Raw genomic sequence first — 20,633 nt, forward strand, 5'->3', positions numbered from 1 at the left:
TCATGGTAAGAGCCAACGAATCTGCTGTTCTGCAGTCCCGAGGAAAATTTGGGAATTAGCCCAGGAGAAGTTTCAGGGACTAGAAAAACAAACCTTTCCTGATTGCTGCGGCTCATTATTGCAAAGTAAAACCAAAAATATAATCATCATCATTTTCTCTGTTTTAATTATGGAAAAGAAGGGGCTAGAATAATCTCAAGGCTCAAAAAATACACATTGTTATTTTCTAGGCAGAATGAACCAGAAATGATTGGCAGAAGCTAGACTCTCACCGTGATAAGCAGGAACAAAAAAGTTAGGAGGGCAAAGCACAGCAATTAGGGAAGCCAAGGAGTCTCACATTTTCCTCTCCTCATTAGCACACTGGGTAGGGAAAGCAAGGAGAGATGGTGGAACCATTACCAGTAGGATCTGAATGCCTCCTTCCTTCCTAGTTTTGTGGTACGTGCAGTTACTCAAGCAGGCAGACCAAAGAGCTCCTTCTGATCAGTTCCCTTCCATCTTTCAAGAGCCACGAGGGCAAAGAGGAGCCATTGGACACCGGCAGTCCCTTCCCTAGGATCAGCTGAAGACTCAGCTGGCATAGTAACAGACTGTGGTCGGAGACTGTCAGCTCAATTAGCAGTGTATGCGAAACATGATGGAGAAGCAAAGTTCCTCTCCCTCCTTGGACATCCTACCTTTTATGAGGCTTACTAGAAATAAAAAGAGCAGGGGTTGCACATTTCTCCTCAGGCCAGAGATCCCAGGCAGCCCAGCAGCTGACCCAGTGGCAGGGTGCTAATTAAATTAGGCTTCTTGAATTAAAACACTGCCATGGGTGCCAAGACCCGCTGATGAGGACACGTCTCCAAAGCGCTCTCAGTCGAGCTTTATGTTTAATTAGTGAGATAAAAAGAATATTATCTCAAATAACTGTCTTTTAAGCAATGGGCTCATATGCAGAAAAAAGGTATCTTTGCCATCTTTAAAAAAAGGTTTTGCAGTTCACTAATTTCACTAACCTCCATCTCTTCTTTTATCTCAACTGATCAGTAAATGGTAAGAGTCCAGCAAGACCATGAAATGCAATAAAAATAATTTGAATGCAGGTTTGCCCTTCAGTTTTCTACTCATAATAATTGATGGTCTGCTTAACACCACTTCAAAAATTAATCCACAGTGAAGAATATCGGGTTCTTCTTTCAGGGCTTTTCTTTCTTTCTTTTTTTTTTTTTTTTTCCTTTCCAGAAATTCAAATTAGTCTAAGGGAAAAAAAAAATCAATGTCAAGATTGAGGATAATTTGAAATAATCAGAATAAAAATGAATGGGACACTAGCTGACGTGTGTTTATCCTACACCAAGTAGGAGACGGTAGGAAGCAGAATAGCATCAAGCAGTTCTTGAGTGACAGCCCATGTCGGGATTACTAGAGGATTTATTAAAATACAGATTTCTGGGCCTCAGTTGGAGGGTTTTTAGACTCAGAAGGTTTGGAGTGGGGCCCAAGAATGTGCATTTCTGGCAAAACTCCCAGGAGTTGCTGCTGCCGCTGCCGGTCCTGGGACCACACTTTGAGAGGTGCCAGCAGAGTGGTTCGGGGTGTGAGCTTTCGAATCAGACTTGGGTTCTGTTTTTTGTTCTGTTCTGGTTTTTGACCCCTCATTATGGGACCTCTCATGGGCCAGTTAGTTCGTCTCTCTGATCCTCCAATTCCCCATGTGTAAAGTGGATATAGTGATTCTTACCTCACAGAGAAGATTAAGAAAAACAGAGCATGGAGAGCACATATCCCCATACTAGGCACATGATAAATGTTCCATAACAATCGGCCATGCTTGATGTAACATGACTGAGAGAGGAATGAAGCAAGCACCAAGGGCTAATCATTTATTTCCTGGATACTAATGAAAGGATCTTGGCTGGGAAAATTGAAGTGTTTATAAGACAGCCCTAAGGTCAGGTTAAAAAGGCAACAAAGAAGAAAGGTAACAAAAAAGAAAGCAAGAATAACACAAAAGGCACAATGTGGATAAAATTATAACCAGATTTGCAATGCAGTTAAATTAAACATAAACAATTACGAGTGTCTCTGAGGACCAAGTCTTAGACACACACCTCTCCATTGACATTTCAGATCTTCTTGGCCTACCTATGCCATTTACCCCATTTACCAGCGAGCCACCCACCATCGTAACAACCAAGTTCCTGTGGGAAACCTGACCACCCCATACCTCCTGTGGGGGCAGGAGGCTCCCGACTGCCCCACAACTCCCAGATCACTGCTGTGAACCTCCCTCATTGCCTGGGGAGCGATGCCTTCTGTCTCTAGGCCTTTGCAACTCAACCTGGCTATTAACCCACACTTGTGCACCTGTGGAGGAAACCTTTGACCAATGGGAGGTCAGAGCCAGGAAATACATTCTTCTCCTTTCTCCACCACAATCCCTTGTCCTGAGGCACAATCCTTCTTAGTGCTTCAGAAGACAACTTGGTGAGTGGCCCTTGGCACCCAGCAGTATCCAGCTCAATACCAGACTGTAGGGCAGGCTCTCCCTCCTTTCCTCCTCATTCCTGCTTCTTGCCTCATTTCTGCTTCCAGGGATTGATTTACTCTAGAAGGAAGCGGCTTATGAGCTTTCGCCCAGGGTCTGCTTTCCGGTAAAACCAAACTATGACAGATAATATGCAAATGATTTGAATTTTGATCACTAGTTCCTCCTTAGTAAGGAGTGGTTTGTAGAAAGAAGGAATAGGTAGTTGTAGAATAATTCAATTAGTATAAGATTGAATTCACCAATGACCGAGGAGTTCAGGACACTGCCAGGCTAAGATCACCCTTTTAGCCTTGTTTCTTTCAGCGCCATTTGAGTATCCTGTTGTCCCTACTGTTAAAAGATAAAGTGAGGCATATTAAAAATGTCGAGAGTTATTTTGAGGGAAAATCTATTCCAATAGGGCAGCACCAAACCAGAGGTGGTTAGGAACCCTCCACTGACAGGAAATGGGAGCAAGACTTTTATAGAAAAGACACTGAAGCAAAGCAAGGAAATTATTGGGTTGGCTACCGCTTTAAGCTGCTACCTTATTTGGAAAAGCTTAGTTGGCTGTTTGTGATTGATTGTTCTTGGGTTTTGATTTCTGAACCTTGAGACCGTGGATAGGCTTGGGTTTTGGTTTACTTACGTATGGTGCTGAGTATTAGAACCATGTCAGGCTCATGGCCTCTTTTTGTAATTAACCTAACACCATTTTCACTCTGGTTCAGTCAGCTGCATGTGAGCCGTTGTACTGAGCTGTGTGATCAGGCCCTGTGTAAGTACCGACCCGCGGCACAAGTAGTTCTAGTACCTTCGGCCCGTTGCCCTAGATTTCTGTAAGCTGATCTTTTCCCTCTTCCTTTTCCATTCTTGTTCTTTCTCTCATTCCACAGATCCGCTTACTCATTTTCCTACTTTATTAGTGTGTTTCCGTTTAGCCATCTCATCATCTCTGGTCTTTATTTTACTCCCTTGTGTTCAGTGTCTTTCTGCAACCCAGAAGCGACTTTTTACACGCCTTTCAGGAAGGTCTATCATTTGCATAAAAATGACTGGCTTCCGGGCGTTACCAAGAGACACTAACTTCCAGACAAAGTCCGTCTCTGTGGTACTTCTCATTCTTATTGTGTAAGCTGGCCTCACCCCAGGGAGGTCTAATGACCGAAATGCCTTTGTATTGCTTTGGTTTTTAACTCTTCAACACTGGTTAAATATGATCTTCATGTATCTTTTAGTACCAGTCCCAAAAGGATAAGGGAACAAACCCTCAAGTTTTGTCATCATAGAGCCCCACCTACTACAGTCTAGGTCCGCCCTGGTTTCAGGAATTGCCTGCCCATGCTTCAAGCCAGGCTTCTTCACCAAGAGAACAAGGAAACTGAATTAATTCATTAACAAGGGTTGGGCTGGATTGGAAAGTCACCAAATTAAAGGTAGAGAAGAGGACGAAAAGCAATAGCATATGGACATAAGATTGTTAGTCTAGGGGCACCTAGGTGGCTCAGTGGGTTAAAGCTCTGCCTTTGGCTCGGGTCATGATCCCAGGGTCCTGGGATCAAGCCCCACATTGGGCTCTCTGCTCAGTGGGGAGCCTGCTTCCTCCTCTCTCTGACTGCCTCTTTGCCTACTTGTAACCTCTGTCTGTCAAGTAAATAAATAAAATCTTTAAAAAAAAAAAAAAAAAAAGATTGTTAGTCTACTGCTCTGCAGAGCCCCAGATCTCTAAAAGTTTTTTTGGCTTCCACATATTCACCAAAAACCTTCCACTTTCTAGAATACAAAGTCAATGCATTTGGGGGGCAAGTTCAACCGGTCAAATGTATGCAAAGCAAGCACATTTTTTAAAAATTCTAATAATTAAAATAATTGGCTAGCTAAGGAAAGACTGTCCTAGTTAATTGGTCTCCACTGAAGAAACATTAGGCTTTAGGGGAAATGCATGTTTAATAGAAGTAATAAGTTATTAATACAAATGGAAATTCTGCAAAACGTAAAATAGTGGTGGAGAATGTTCAAGCTGCTTGCTAAAGCTAAATCAGTTTGTTCCTTTTTCCCACCCTATCCATTAAGCTGTTAATTGCTTTAAAATATTAATACAGCTCAAGAATCACAGAGAGACACCTCCTTATTTGCAATTTTCCTATCAAATGTCTTACTACTGTATCGAAAATGATTCCTCCCTCTTACCATAAGCACACACTGCAATCCATCAGAACCACAACAAACAGGAGTGTTTATAAATGCTCACAAATGTTGTTTATGTTCTTAACCTGGTTAAAAACAGGCCCTCCCTTACCCCCTTATAACTTTAAACAATCTGCCGTAAAAGGCATGTTTCCTCTATTTTGGTAGACTCCACAGAGTTCATTTTTCCCGTGGTGCGAATTTGTAGTGTTTATTTGTAAACATAGCATTAATAACTATCAACATAACATCTGAAGGGAGCCATTACTTGGGTCTCCAAGAAGAGGACTGGTTTTCTATACCCTCATGCAGGGGCTTGTCACCCTGCAAGGTCACTCAAGGATCTCATAGCCAGCAAATGATGTCTGCTATCCCGAGTTAGGGCTCCAGCCCACGATACGTTTGGAGAACTAGGATAAACCATGAGTGGCCACAAAGAGTCCTCTTTTCCCACTCTGTTAAGGCTGGTGGGAGACAGGCACAATCTCTTCCTTTACACCCCTTTGCCTCCAGGCCTTCCTCGAGTTTCCAGTCTGCTATATCTTTAACTTTTTATTTTAGATAATGGTCAGTTCACAGGAATTTGCAAAAATTGAGTACAAGGGGGCCCCTGGGTAGCTCAGTGTGTTAAGCCTCTGCCTTCGGCTCAGGTCATGATCCCGGGGGCCTGGGATCGAGTCCCGCATCGGGCTCTCTGCTCAGCAGGGAGCCTGCTTCTCCTCATCTCTCTCTCTCTCTCTGCCTGTCTCTCTGCCTATTTGTGATCTCTGTCTGTCAAATAAATAAATAAAATCTTAAAAAAAAAAAAATTGAGTACAGGGAGGTCCTGTATAATCTTCACCTAGCTTCCTCCAGTGGAACATCTTATACTTAACTGTAGGACTGATTCAAAACCCAGAAATGGACATTGACCTTCCCCCCTCTTTTTAGGGGCCTGGTACTCACTTCTAAATAGAAAGAGGCTGGAGCCCCTATTCCACCAGCCTCAGGGGACAAACTAGAAGAGAGTGACAACAATTGACAAAGGAGGTGTTCAGAAGATAGAATATGTAACTATGTAAATCCTTGCTTTTCTAAAGTTTCATACAACCTAGTTGTTTCCATGACCCACATATGGACTCTTCCTTGGAGTTGAAATATGGGAAGAAATACCACCAACAAGATCCTTACTATTTTAAGTGCCACTAAACAGAGCACTGCACTGTTAAATACCAATAACAAATGCACTGCCATTTTAAAATCTCTTCCTAACCATTTTAAGATGGTTGTGTTAAACCATCGTTTAAGAAGTTTTAGCTGTTGAAAAGTTTAGTCTCAACTGCTGGTGCCTTCATAGTCAATCCAAACCTTATTTGGGGGAACTTGTGCCTATGAATATTTGAAAAAATATTGTTTATTAGGCACCTTTACTCTTACTTTATAATTAAATGATGTAATTACTTTGAAGACTCAATGCCTACAGTTTTCCTGCTACAATACAAGTCGATCCTGCATAAAACTTAATTTGGGGGGCACTTGGGTGGCTCAGTTGGTTAAAGTGTCTGCCTTCAGCTTAGGTCATGATCCTGGGATCCTGGAATTGAGCCCCACATCGGGCACCCTGCTCAGCAGACAGCCTGCTTCTCCCCCCGCTTCTGCCTGCTACTTTCTCCTCTCTGTCAAAGGAATAAATAAAATCTTTAAAAAAAAAAAAAAAAAAACAACTTAGGGGCACCTGGGTGGCCCAGTCGTTAAGCATCTGCCTTCAGCTCAGGTCATGATCCCAAGGTCCCCGCACTGGGTCCCTGCTTCTCCCTCTCCCACTGCCCCTGTTTGTATTCCCATTCTGTGTCAAATAAATAAATAAATAAAATCTTAAAAAAAAAAAAAAAAAACTTATTTTTTTACTTTACTGCTAAACCTGCAAGGACTAAGGAAACTCTTTTTATAAAAGTAGACTAGGGGTACCTTGGTGGCTCAGCCCTTTAAGCACCTGCCTTCTACTCAGGGTCCTGGGATCGAGCCCCACATTGGGCTCCCTACTCAGTGGGGAGCCCGTTTCTCCCTCTCCTGCTGCTCTCTCATGCTCTCTCCGGCTCTGTAAATAAATAAAATCTTTAAAAAAAAAAAAAACAATTAAAAAGTGAGCTAAAACCATCAGTGATCTGGGTAAGCACAAGGGAAGAGCAAGTTTGCCCTGAGAGCGATGGAATATTAGAACTGAAATTGGAGATTAAGGCTGGAGTCCACTCGAGGGGAAAATTTATTGAAGACTGGCACATTGAACTGGATCCCGAGAGAATTATTCACAAATTAAGATTAACTCAATATTCACCAACAAATGAGAAACAGACCAGTATGAATGAAAGTCAACAGAAATAACAATCTGTAGATCCAGACTGCCAGGGATGCTCACTATTAGAAGACTCTATTTCATAATAGAAAATAACTACACATAAAATACTTAAATTTTTAAAACAAAATGACATGAATTAGGGAAAACTTAGCTAACAACATGCGATCATTGAAAATGAACAGGTAAATTTGGATTAAAGACTAAATACAACTTTAAGGACAAAATTGTAGAAAGCACAAACTCAGTGATGCATTAAGAAGAAGATTAGACAGATAAATAAAAGAATTGGCAGGCAGCTCTGAAGAGACAACACAGAATGCCACACTTAGGAACAGAAAAGTTGAAAAATTTCAGAGCTTTTGGCTCCTCCATAAAATAGGAATTAAAAGACCTGCCCTATTTTCTTCTGTTTGCTACTAGGTTCTACTTCATGAGAACAATGCAAGGTCTGTGTGATAATGTCCCGTGAGTCCAAATTATTACATACCAGCAAGGTATAATCCAGATTCCCTCTGTCTCTTTCTATCTCTTTCCCTCAGGCTACCCTTACCTGATTTCTTTTTCTCTTCATTGGTTTTCTTCAAACCATTCTTGTTTATATTGTACCCTGATTTCCCCGGACGTAATAACTTTTGGGAGGCAGGGTGATCTGTCCCTTGCCCAATCCGTTAGGATCAGTTGAAGCACTTGTTCTTTCAGGTGTGGACTGGACAAGTGTGGAGCTCTATATCATACTGATTAGAGGTGCTCAGAGTACTGGGGATCCGTTGGTTTAGGTGGCTCGGGGTGCACAACCATCTCACACGGAATCTCAGGAGATACATAAGCTAGAAATGGCCATGAGTTCCCCTCTCTCAGTTGCAAGATGCCACTTAACATGTAATGGCTGACCAGAAGCTAACCCAGTCACAAATGCTCCCAGACTCAGGTTCACAGGTCTTATAGTTTGCAAAGGCAGGTTATGACCTGAAAACAGCAGCATCTAATGATTGAAGGAGAAACATTCTCCTCTGGAAGGGGCTTCCATGATGAAGGGGAGGACATTTATAAGCATCTTGGAGCCTAAGAGAGTAGAATTTCCTCCCAGATGACAGAGAAATGATCCCAGAATCATTCTTGTTTTTTTTTTTTATTTTAATTCTAGTTAACCAAGAATATTTTATTAATTTCCAGTGTACAATAGAGAGACTCCATTCTTCTGTACATCACCTGGGCGGCTCACCACAACCAGCATTATTATTGTAACTGTGGCGGTACTGTGTTTTGGAAGCCCTCATCTCCACGCGGAGGGCAGGTTATGATGTTGCAGCTAAGACTCTGAAGCAGTGATTCTCTACCCTAGCTGCATGGGAAGCTTTAGAAAGCACTGGTCTTGGGTCCACTCCCTGGTGGTGCTAATGGTCGGGGGGTGCAGCCTGGCATCCGGACTTTTTGAAGCTTCCCAGTAGACCCTAATGTGCAGCCCAAGCTAAGAACCTTTGAGAACAGGGGTCCTCACACTTCTGTGCACATCTGTTATCCCCTGCCTGGCAGGCTTTCTAGAACACAGTTTGAACTGCACATTCTCAAGAGTCTGGTCCCCAGGCCAGCAACATCAGCATCGTATGGGGACTTGTTAGAAATGCAAACTATCATGTGCCCTGCAAACTGAATGGGAAACTCTAGCAAATTCTAATTTAATCAGCCCTTCAGGAGATTCTAATGCAAGATAAACGTTGAGAATTCCTACTGCAGATAGAACCATTTCCTTCTGGGTTCAATCCTAACTGGGACACTTCCTAGCTCTGTGACTTGAATATGTCACTTCACTTCACCTTTTGTGTCTCAGTCTCAACATCTATAAAATGGGGCTAATAGTACCTTCCTCACAGCATTATGAGGCTTAATGAGCAAAAGAATAAAATTAGTAAAATAGTATAAAAGCAAAATGTGCAAAGCTGTATTAAACCTGTTAAATTAGGTTTCTGAAATCATATTGACAGACTACTTTTTCAAATCAGGAGTTATTCAGACTTGAAGTCTCTGGTGAAAAACCTTGACTACATGTATTAATCACCTGTGGAGGTATTTTTTAAAGTCCTGATGCCTAACTCTCACCCTCAGAGATTTAAAGAATTTCCTCAGGAGAATTCTTATGTGCAGCTAAAATGGAAAACCAGAGATTTAGATTTGAGTTTGTTAAGCCAATTTGTATATGCTTAGAAAGGTGGTAATTTGCTGAATTCTACTGTGGAATTCTGTGCTAAGTGGGCAGCCACTAACATTATGACTAGTTCAGTGGGGAGAGTGTTCATAATCAGAGACTTTCTTTAAATTAATTCACGACCTGTGTGTGTGTTGGGGGGGTGGTGTGTGTGTATTAAGAAAACTAGTATGTGGGATTTCTGCTGTCTCTAACTATAAACACTTGCATTGTCAGTAGGGGTTACAAACAGGTAATGGCAAACCTTAGAGACATCTATAATCCAAACAACCAAAATATTTCACCTGCACTGCATCTGAAAACTGCAAAAGCAAGAACTAAGTTAGCGATCCTAAGAACGAAACAAAAACAACCCACCAAGTGTGAGAGAATGAATTTGATTAGAAATTAGGATTTTTGCTTCTCTAAAAAGAAAATCTGACAAGCAGCAGCACTGTCAAGCGAAATAGGCTGTAGACCAAAAGCAAGATTTCTAATCCTGTCTCGTCCCCTAACCCACGTGGAGCCCGATCCTCAGACCTCCTGGGCCACTGCTTTCTCAGCCTGGTATCTACAAAGGAAATGGTAGAGTCTTCAATCTCCAGTGTCCCTATTACCTCCAAAGTTTTATGGAAATGTCATTTTCTCTTCAGTCAACAAATTCAGATACTTCCTGTATCTTATCAACATCAACTGAATGCGGACTTAAAAATTTTCAGGACCCCCTATAACAACATTATTTTCACCTGTTTTCATTCATGTAGTCATTCATCGACCAGGTATTAATTGAGCATGTGCCGTGTGCCAGACCATGTTCTTGGCACAGCGAATTGAACGGGTGCCAGAACAGAGCACGTTTCATCTCTCCTGGAGCTGACATTCTATTGCAGAACCAGTCAGCCCGTGTTACATGAAGTGTGACTGTCAGAACTCTCCAGCTCCTTTTTCCTTCTTCACAGCATCTCATGTTTGCACCCTAACAGATGTACCAGAGAAGACAGTGAAGGAGGCGATGGATGGCCTGAAAGCCTGGCTAAGATTTAATAATAGTCTTAAAAAGAGCGCGCCTTGCTGGCTCATTGATTTAGCGTCTGCCTTTGGCTTGCGTCGTGATCACAGGGACCTGGGATCAAGTCCCACGTAGCTCCCTGCGAGCGGGGAGTCTTCTCCCTCTTCCCCTCCACCTGCGTGTGCTCTCTCTTTCACTCTGTCTCTCAAATAAATAAAATTATGAAAAAAGAGAGAGACAGAGATTGTAATCATTCATTCCACCGAAGGGATTAAAGGGCAATTTGTTCCTCACACCAGTCCTTTCCAAACTTTTAAGATTAAGGAGTATTTTTGAAAACTAACATTTCTGTGGCATATAGGAAATGAGGATTAGTCAACAGAATTACAGAACTACTTACCTGATTGCTTTTTGGCACAGGTTACAAAATACAGACCCCAGGCCAAAGCTGGTACTTCACCTTTCTTCTGTAAATTAAGTTTTATTGGAACACAACCCACTCATTTAAATATTGTTTTTGGCTGCTTTTGCCCTCAAGTGGCAGGATTGACTAGTTGTGACTCTATGTCCCATAAAACCTAAAATGTGTGGTATCTGCTCCTTTATAGAAAGACTTTGCTGACCCCTGCCCTCTAGCATGGAGTTGCTCTTCGAGTACCCCTGTTGACTGCCTGTGTTCTTGGACACACTCCAAGGGCTCTCTTCCTTCCCTGGAAACAGCCAGATGCTGTGTTAGGACTCTATTTTTTCCTTGTAGCAACCCCAAGCTGCATGACCCACTCATTTATTTTTCCGACAGACGACCACTTTAGTAGTATGTAGCCAGAACAAACTTTATACATTAATCAACATTCTAGCAACTCATTTATGACAGCTGCCATGCCTTGCAGCTTGAGAAACAGCAGCCACGGGCTATTCACCTGGTCCATTACACCAGTGCTTTTCAAATATTTTTGCTCACATAACACCGAGTAAGCATTAAAAAGCTGTCAGAATCCCCATACACATTTTTTTCATTGACATCTACAAATTTTCATGTAAGTTTAAATAGTAGTTACAGATTAATTTGTAGCATGTTATAGAATGGAATGTTTTAAGATAAAACAGTTCCGTCTCTTTCCTAACTCTGTCCAAAGAAATCAAAATGTTATCACAACTTCATATTAGCTTTATCCATGTACTGGATCCTGTGGGGTGCCAACATATTACCCCCTTCGGAGTCAATGCATTGATTCCCCAGCCGTCTGGGGTGGGCTCTGCTGCGGGCTCTTGTCTGAGTCTCTTTAGGGGAGGTGCTTTTGACTGAAGAGAGCAACCTAGTCAAAGGTTAGGTAGGCTCTCTCCTGGGGAAACAGCCAACATCAGGGACTGGCCCACCGTGGGAAGTCAGAGACCTGGCCCCTCTGCCCTAAGAGCTGCTCCCAAGCTCCCCAAGTGATGGGCTACAGACTTAGGGGTAAGGACATCAAGGCCCATCTTCTCTCCCTACCCATTTAGTTTCCCTCACTCTCCCATAGTAATATTCCCAAGGCCACAGGTCCCAGTAAACTTTTTGTATATAGATCTCTGTTCTAGGTTTCTTAAGGAGCTTGACCTAAGATAGCCATTTTCAAAAGTACATGACAGTTCTTCTTTAGCATTAGGAAATCTCATGTTATTTTTTTAATTTCCATTCCACTTTGCCCCAGATTTTTATCTGACTGTAGTGTATTTGTATGTTTGAAAGTTTTTTTTTTTTTTATTGCCTTTTCATACTTGTCTGTAACTAAATTGTTATATAAAGTAAAATTTGGGGCACCTGGGTGTCTCAGCTGGTTAAGCGTCTGCTCAGGTCATGCCCCCAGGGTCCTGGGATCAAGCCTAGCATCAGGCTCCCTGCTCAGCGGGACGAAGCTATCATTACAACAAGGAGTAATATGCATCTGGCCAAAACGACATACATGTATTATAAGTTTTGATAACCGTTATCTGTAAAAAGCAAGAGCAGAAATGCATCTCTTAAGAGGGTGACTTCTATTTTTAATTAGTTTGTATATGTATGAACAAATATTATTTACTGCTAAATGAGAGTGTTGAACATCAGTTCTATTCCATCTTGCTTTATTTGTAATGACGTACAAAGGTAGTATTTATGCGTGTCACATAAATAAATCGATGGGAATAGAAGTGGTGTGAAGTGTTGAAGTTTGAAGTACTGTACTGCAGTTGTCATCTCTGACCTCCTTGTGATTTACCAAAAGGCACAGACTGATAAAATACCAGAAATTATTTTACTATCTTATCAGCTGACAACTCAATTAAGACCTCCTTTAGTTTTCTTGAAAACAAAGAATTGAAAACCACTTGTCTTGCAGAAGGATTGGTTAACTAGTCATCGAGGTCATTCCTGTGCTCCATACCTACACCATATTTCACATTGTTCATCATGTGTGACATCTCGGAGGAAACACAGTAAGTCGGTAAATGAAGAGTTGACACCTATTATTAAGAGAGAAAGAGAGACTGGCAAAAGGGAGACCTTGAGTGCAACTAGTTTCAGGTCCATTTCATGACATAAATGCATATGATGGTTGAACACCTGCAAAGTAGCCTTGCTAGTGAATCCCTTGAAAAGCTTCATTTCCCCTCAGGGATACACCCACACCAGCTTGAAGATCTCTACGTCACCTTAGTACCAAGCTTCTGAACAAGTATGAGATTTCTCCTACACTTTTTTCCTTAACACAACCTTAGTTATAAGTAGATATTTAATAAAGACCAGGAAGGATCTGACAAAGGAGGTAGAGAGCTTGTTCTTAAATAGACTTTGGCACAAGACTCTCTGTCCCAGGAATCTTCTGTGTACTCTATTTTCCCTATGAAAAATGGAGGCATCACATCATCACAAAGTATTGTAAGGGTTGCACAGATTATGAAACAAGATAAAACTTCTGGAATTTCAAAAGGAATGTGTATTCTCAAAAGGAATGTGCATTTTATCTGACAGAATTTATATTACCTGTCATAGTTTTCCTATCATAGGGCATGGTATTAGGAGGAAGGAAAAAACAAAGAACAAAAAAAGAACAGTGAGCTTGAGAGTGACTTTGAAGGAATTCTAGGTATATTTATTCCCTGTTCCTTTGTACCTCTTGTTGCTGACCATGTTGACAGGGAGATTTTTTTTAAATGACACAATCAGGTACGTATAGAGGACTAGAAGGAAATATTGCCCAAGGTCAGAAGTGGCCTTTCCTGGGCTGTCCTTGAAGCTGGTGGAATATTTCACTTATTAGATGAATCTCTAAGACTTTCTTTTCTTTTCCCAAGCAATCATTTTCCAAGGGCAATATTTGTGGCAAAATTACTGATTTAGAAGTATGATGGAACTCAACTTTAAATTTATAACACAAGAATTTATAAAGCCACAGAAAAGGCTCAACTTAAAAAGATTTTTACAGGGGCACTTGGGCAGCTCAATTGGTTAAATATCTTCCTTTGGCTCGGGTCATGATCCCAGGGTCCTGGGATCAAACCCCTTATCAGTCTCCTTGTTTGGTGGAGAGTAATTCTTTCCCTCTCCCTGCTTATTTCCTCTCTCTCCCTCTCAACTAAATAACATCTTTAAATAATTCAAGAGAAAACTGGACAACCAAAGTAAAGGTAGGCAGAATTAGGCTATTTGAAATTTGTTTATTTATTTATCTATTTATTTATTTATTTTAAATAATTTACCTTATTCTTTGATTAGCTGTAAATATAACTCCCTTCTTTCTGATACAGTATATATTAATGAGATCTGTTATTTCCCCTTCTAAACCACCCCAATGCACCTTTCTTTAAAAAAAAAAAAAAAAGATTTTATTTATTTATTTGACAGAGAGAGAGAAAGCAAGAGCATAAGCAGGGGGAGCAGCAGAGGGAAAGGGAGATGCAGGCTCCCCACTGAGCAGGGAGCCAAATGCGGGCTTGGTCCCAGTACCCCAGTATCATGACCTGAGCCGAAGGCAGACGCTTAACCAACTGAGCCACCCAGGCACCCCTAAATGCATCTTTCAAAAGAAGTTTCCTTCCTTACACCTGTGGCCAGGTGAAAGAGGTACAAGAGAACAGGGAATATATAGCTGGAATCTCTTGAAGTCCCCCTTAAACTCACCCTCCCTTCCTTTCTTTGCAAGTCTTTTCCTTCCTCCGACCCGCAAATGAAAACATTTAGAAGTGCACATATAGTATCTTGCTATGTATTTACGATACCTCTTCCTAGAAGATAATGTGTGAGATGAAGAACATCGGAGTTTGGGGTCTGAAGACCTGAGACTGAACATGATTTTAGACAAACCACTTAACTTTATTGAGCTTGTATTTACTTGTTTAGGAAATGGTAGTAACTTTCCTCTCTGGCATTACCCCATGTATGGGAAAGACATGTATGAATGCAGACGTGTTTTCAGACAGTCGATATAAACAACCTGTGAGACAAATTTTCTCTGCTTTATAGAGTTTAAATTCATAAGGAAAGGACAAAGAAGATAATCTCAAAGTCGTCTTATTTTTAAAGAATCATTCACATGTCTTATTTGTAAATGTATGGTTTCTTTATGCTTTTAATAATGAAACTGAGGGGAAAATCAGTTCAGCTGAACATACAAATAGTTTTATCAACATAGTATTTGCAGAGAAAGAAATTCATTTAATCGAAATATCACAACACTGAATTTCACACTTAAACCCACATGCAGATTGTAGGATTATGTTACAGAATGTTTTGATCGAATGTGTTAAATATAAAAATAATTCAATGCAATTTCCATTTAGCACATTGTACAAAAGTCATTCTTCAATAGAATTAACAAGTTTACAATCTTTCTTATAAGGTGCTATGTATTCAAAGTGCTCTATAGCATTGAGGTTGAGATTAGGAAACAAATACTGGAGAGTTCCTCAGTAACGCAGCTCAGTAATAAATGAAATCGGATATACTGTAGATGAAACCCACCCATTAATCCTAAAACAGACCATGGCGATCTGTGGTGCGCTGTGAGAGGCACTCATTCTTGGTGGGGGGTGGGGCTGGAAGATGTCATAAACACATCATTATGGTCCTAATAAAAATAAGCTTCAAGTTGAATCCATCACTTTTATAGTGAGTACCCTTTCCTAGAGAAAAGGAGAAAAACAGAGGCACAGAAAACGAAAGAGGCAGAGAAAGTTCACAATGCTTCTGCAGTCCATTTTCCTCCTGAGATTAATCCTCAGTACAACCCAGAGTCCACAATAGCAGTTCCAGACTTTAGAGTCCATCAGAATTACCTGGAGGGCTTATTAAACACCCACTGCAAGGCCCCAGCCACAGCGTTTCCAATTTAATAGGTGTGAGAGCAGGGTGGGAATTAGTATTCTTGGAACAGTTCCAGGTGATGCTGATATCTTCATCAAGGGACCACATTTTTGAGAACCACAGGTTATATCTTGGATCAAGGGCTCCTTTATTAAAATGAAACATACCTAAAAAGACAACATGCCTGCTCCCTAGGGACATAGAGTATAGGGCATTCTGCCTAGATTGTATGATTTAAGGCACCAGCCCTCAATTTTAGCTACATAATAGTAGTAGGAGAATAGAACAGTAGTAGAGTAGAATCAACTGAATTTAAAAAAACAAAAAACAAAAAACAAAACAAAACAAAAAAAAAACACTTGATGCCTACACCCATCTAAAAGTAATTAAACCCACATCTCCAGGGAAGGGGGCCAGGGGTTGAATCATTCACGGAAGTGCTCCGCACAAGTCTAATGAGTAGTCCAGCTGGAGAATTGCTGCTTTAGGAGATTTTGTTCATCTCCTCATGGGAGAAAATATGGCCAAACATATGTGCCTTTTAGGGTACTGGTATAGGAACAAAGGCGTCTTCAAGGAAATCATAATCCCCAGTAGGCACACGGATGCACAACTATTTCTAGTAATATCAAGGGGTAATTTAGAAAGTGATTCTGACTGTTGATTTACAATGCCCCGCAAGGTTAGTTCACAGGTTTGAAATAACAGAACTCGGGCAGGTGAGCAGCACACTAATCTAATCCAAGTTTCTTTTCCATCAAATGACATCACCCAAAGAATCCAGAGTCTAGAATGTTGGTGTATGTACTGATGTGCCATATTTACCTGCTATAATTATTGTTACTCATTTCAGTCAGCTTAATTATTTACTACTCCGATTTACATTTGAATGGACCTATAAATAAGGCCCCCAGGGACAAAATGCTACCAGCAGTTAAGTCTACCTCAGAAAGCAAAACTACAGAAACACAAACAAACAAAAAAACACAAAGGGCATTTTGAAATTAGATTGCCGCTTTACTCTTCTAGCATAAATAAGATAGATGAATAAATAAGTGTAGTAAATCAACATGCCATAGAATCCCTTTCTGGAAGGATTTACAGGGCTGGAGCAATTTTTAGTACTGAGTGTACACGAAGGACCTTTAGAGCTCATTTTCACAAACCAAGTCATTAAAGCCCCAAGCCACAGACTTTAAATAAAACTCTAATGTATGAAACCGGAACTAATATTTGATTATAAATAAAAAGGAGTTTAAACAAACCCCAGATGTGAGGACTGGGCCTTTCAGGTGATCTTTGGTAAAAGTCAAACATTTGAAAGCTATCAATTGGATTTGAATAGAGACACATTAGCTATGTTGAATACATAACAGCCTCACAGTCTTCCATTAGAAACTGCGGCCCCTAAGGAGGGTCCTACAGAAGGATCCAGTTAATTTTAAGGTGTTTTCTGTGTTACTGACCAACACTGCTGGACTGGGAACCGGCTTAGACAAGCAAAATGATTTAAAAAAAAAAAAGAGGTAAAAATCCAAAGTCAAAGTGAGATGCTTGGGTGAATCTTTCTCCAGTCTTAAGTCTTCCAGAAGACATCTTTCAAACATCCTGAAAAATAATAAAAAGGACAGAACGATGTGTAAAATCTCTCAGGATAGTAGAAACTAGGCACTGAGAATAAGACGGCATCAGGGAAATAGCAGGAATACAGGAAATGCTAAAAATAATTTTAGCCTTTAGTTACAATCTGCAATGTTTTACATATATTTTTATAATGTGTATATATTTTTCATATTTTATAATTTATGCTCTATGTGTATTAAACTTCACAAAAACTGCAGAAATGAAGGCATACGGCCCATTTAAAGGCAAGTAATCACAGCCATCCTTTTAAACACTCAAAGGGAAATGAACTTAGGAATAGAGTTTGATTCTTCTCGTCTGTGGTGCGTCCCTGTGGCCCATTCTCTTTAATTCATCTCCAGGACCCTGGAAAGGAGACATGGGTTTCACCTCCTCAGAGAACTGTGCTTGCAGAGCAGAGAACATGACTCGGGGGTACAAAAGGGGTAGAAGTGGGTGCCTGTGTGCACGTTGGCGCCATCACATTGGTCTTCTCCAGCTCCTGTCCTCAGGGGCTGGGGGCTAAGCAGTATAGCCTTGAGAATTGACACTGCTGGGTACAGGTATATGCAGGGACAGATGAAGGTTTGAGCTTGACCAAAGGGGAGGGATTCTCAGGTGGGGAATCTGTTAAATCCTGCAAACAGAGCGGGCTTAAACTCACCTTCTGCCCCAAAGTCTCTTAGGCCTTCATGTTGTTCAAGGAGGCATCTGCGTTTGCACGTTCTCTTTTTCTCTCTGCACTGTAAGCTCTTGGCTCCCTTGGCTTTCCGTGTAATCAGGTTTTACAGGGAGCGTTTGCAAGCCCTGTAGACTGTCTCTCCTAGGCTCAGACTCTCTCCCTCGGGACACTCCTGGGCTGAATTCTTGAGCTGCACCCAACTCCTGCCCATCTTCACAGCTCCCCGGGCCAGCCTCCTCTCCCACGGGCTCTGCCCGCTGCATGGTTTCGACTCCCCGGCCCTCTGGATCCTGCCCTAGCTGTGGGGCCTTCCCTCCCGGGTCTGAAGGTTCTTGTGGAGCCCCCTCCTCAGCCTCTGGTACCCAAGTCCCCGGCACCTCCTCCCTACTCGGAGCTCTTTCCTCTGCCACCACCTTCTCAGCAGCTGCTGGTTTCCCTAGTAACCCCTCCACTTCGTGCCAAGTTTCCTTGCCAGCAACATCTGACGGGGAGGAGGCTTTATTTGCCTCTGTTTTCCCCTCAGCTGTCTTCAAATCTGCCAACACCTCCCTCTGCTCTGCAGCCGTTCCTGCAGTGTCGTCTTCTTGGTGGAGAACTTCCTCAGCCACCACGGCTCCAACTTGCCAGCTCCCATCCCCCTCTGTGTCCCCGTGCCTCCTCACTCCTGTCTCTGGAGCGCACTCTTTATCTGCCTCCTCACCCATAGCTTCTTCACTCAGCTTTTGTGCCATCATGGAATCTTCCTCAGAAACATCTTGGGTCATCGCTGTGACCCCTGCTCCTTGCTGCCTTTGCAAAGACCCTTCTTCATCCCCAGCTTCCAGTCCCTTGAGGCCATCTTGATCCTTGGCTGCCTGCTCCTGGGCCTCACCCGTGGCTGTGATCTCTGCCTCCAGCGCTTGCTCCTTTCCTGCTTGTTCAGTTTCAGGAGCTTCTAACACAGCCTTCCCCTCAGGGCCTGGCCCTTGGTCCTGCCCCGAGGGAGCCCCGTTCTCCCTGGGGAGCAGCTCAGCTCTGCCTTTGTGCTCTGGGTCCTGGGGTTCTCTCAGTCTTTCCCCTCCTTCCTCTTTGCTCAGAGCACTTGTGTTTTCCAGTGACCCCTCATATCCAGGTGACCCCTCAAACATGGTCTCCACCCTCTCTCTTAGTGAATCTCCTCCTTGCAGCCCTACGTCTTCAGTCAACTCCAACCCCGTGATGGGGGCTTCACCCTCCGCATCACACTCCATTTCATTCTGGGAGACTTGTGTCTCTTCCTCAGATCTCACTTCCTTCGAGGTTTCCTGCCGTTCCCCTTTAAACTTTTGCTCACCCTGCCCTGCATTTGCCCCTGTCACCTCTTCCCTCTCAGATTCAGTTTCCTCCAGAGAGGATTCTGGCCTCTCAGCTTTCTTCCTTTCTTCTGCTACACTTAATGCCCCGGGTAGCATTTCTTTCCTGTCATCTTCTTTATTAGATTCTGCCTCCGTCCCAACCTCCTCCCTTTCCGCATCTTTCAGGGTGGTCTCCGAAAGCCCCATCCGGGCTGCCTCAGCCTTCTCCGAAGTTGAGGAGCTCAAGACTGTCCCTGGTCCCATGGCTGCCTTCCTCTCTTCGGCTGGTTCTTCTCCCCCAAGCATTGCCTCTACTGAACCACCTTCTCTCTCAGAGGCAGCATCTCCCTCGGCTCCCAGGTCCTCTAGGTCTGCAGATGCTTGCTCTTCCCTAGTCACCACCTCAGGCTTTCCAGACCCTGCTGAGCTCACGGCCTCCGCTCTCTCAGCCTCTCTCTCCTCTGCCTCCCTCAGGGTTTCGGCCTCCTGCATACGCTCTGAGTCCAGAGCTGCGTCACTTGCAAGCACTGTTTTCTGGGAGCCCCACTCCCCCTCAGCAGCTGCCTTCTCAGTCTCCAGCACTGTTGGCAACAAGGCTGCCTCTTCAAGAGCCTCATCTTCATTCACACCTCCAGAGGCTCTGGTGGCTTCTATCCCTCTAGGGCTTAACTCCTCTTCCCCTTCAGCTTCTGCCTCAGCCCCACTCGCTCTGCTCTGAGGGAGCTCTCTTTCCTCTGCAAATTGTTCTATTAATGCCGGCTGCTCTGCTGTTGGCTTCCCCTCCCCCAAGGGAACCTCATCAACCCTTGCTTTTTCCCACGCTGCTGCCTCCCCTTTCTCTTCCGTTGTGTCAGCATCCCGGTGCTGGGGAAGTTCACCTTCCTTCGCTGCCTCTTTCGTCTCCAGTGTATACACGTCTGATACACCTTGGTTGGATTCTGTGTGTGAGCTGAGTGTTGCCCTTTTCTCCAACATGAAATTCCTGTGTGGTGCTATGAAATAGGGTTAGAAAACATGGTTACTTTAACCAGAGTGCCCAGGGAGGAGATATTCTATATAACCATATATGTGATATAGATAATATCTAGAAGCTATTGATCTTACATATTAACCATTTCCTCGATCCTATGATGCCATCGACTGTAACATGCACCATGATTTAATAATGGCTCTTCATGATGAAAATAAGTGCTATCGGTTTAATGGACACATTGATATTTAAGGAAAACTGAACATCAGAAATGTTGAAAACAAATAAGATCTCCATATCTTAGAGTGGTCTCCTCCCCCCCTTCTCTCTCAATCTTTCATATAACACACATACCGCCTACTTTTATTTGAAATATTAGGACTTGCAGAAAAATTATGGAATAAAAAACCAGTATTTCATCTTCTTAGAAATCACTTTGCCCTAGAGCATCATAATATGTGTGTCCTTGGCTTGTGTTTCTTGTATTCATGTGGGCA

General features: G+C 42.5%; 1 protein-coding gene across 1 annotated transcript in view; it reads right to left on the bottom strand.

Moving 5' to 3' along the window:
• Positions 1-14,783: 14,783 nt before the first annotated feature.
• Positions 14,784-20,633, bottom strand: part of ERICH3 (glutamate rich 3) — a 113,146-nt gene continuing 107,296 nt past the window's right edge. Inside the window, exons 17-18 of the mRNA XM_059138523.1 lie at positions 17,836-20,158; positions 14,784-17,156 (exon numbers count right to left, since the gene is read on the bottom strand). Of these exons, the coding sequence (XP_058994506.1) occupies positions 17,871-20,158 (2,288 nt within the window). The 3' untranslated portion in view covers positions 14,784-17,156; positions 17,836-17,870. The remainder of the gene's footprint in view (positions 17,157-17,835; positions 20,159-20,633) is intronic.

This window comes from Mustela lutreola, chromosome 10 (assembly GCF_030435805.1).
Source record: "Mustela lutreola isolate mMusLut2 chromosome 10, mMusLut2.pri, whole genome shotgun sequence".
Lineage (NCBI taxonomy): Eukaryota > Metazoa > Chordata > Mammalia > Carnivora > Mustelidae > Mustela > Mustela lutreola.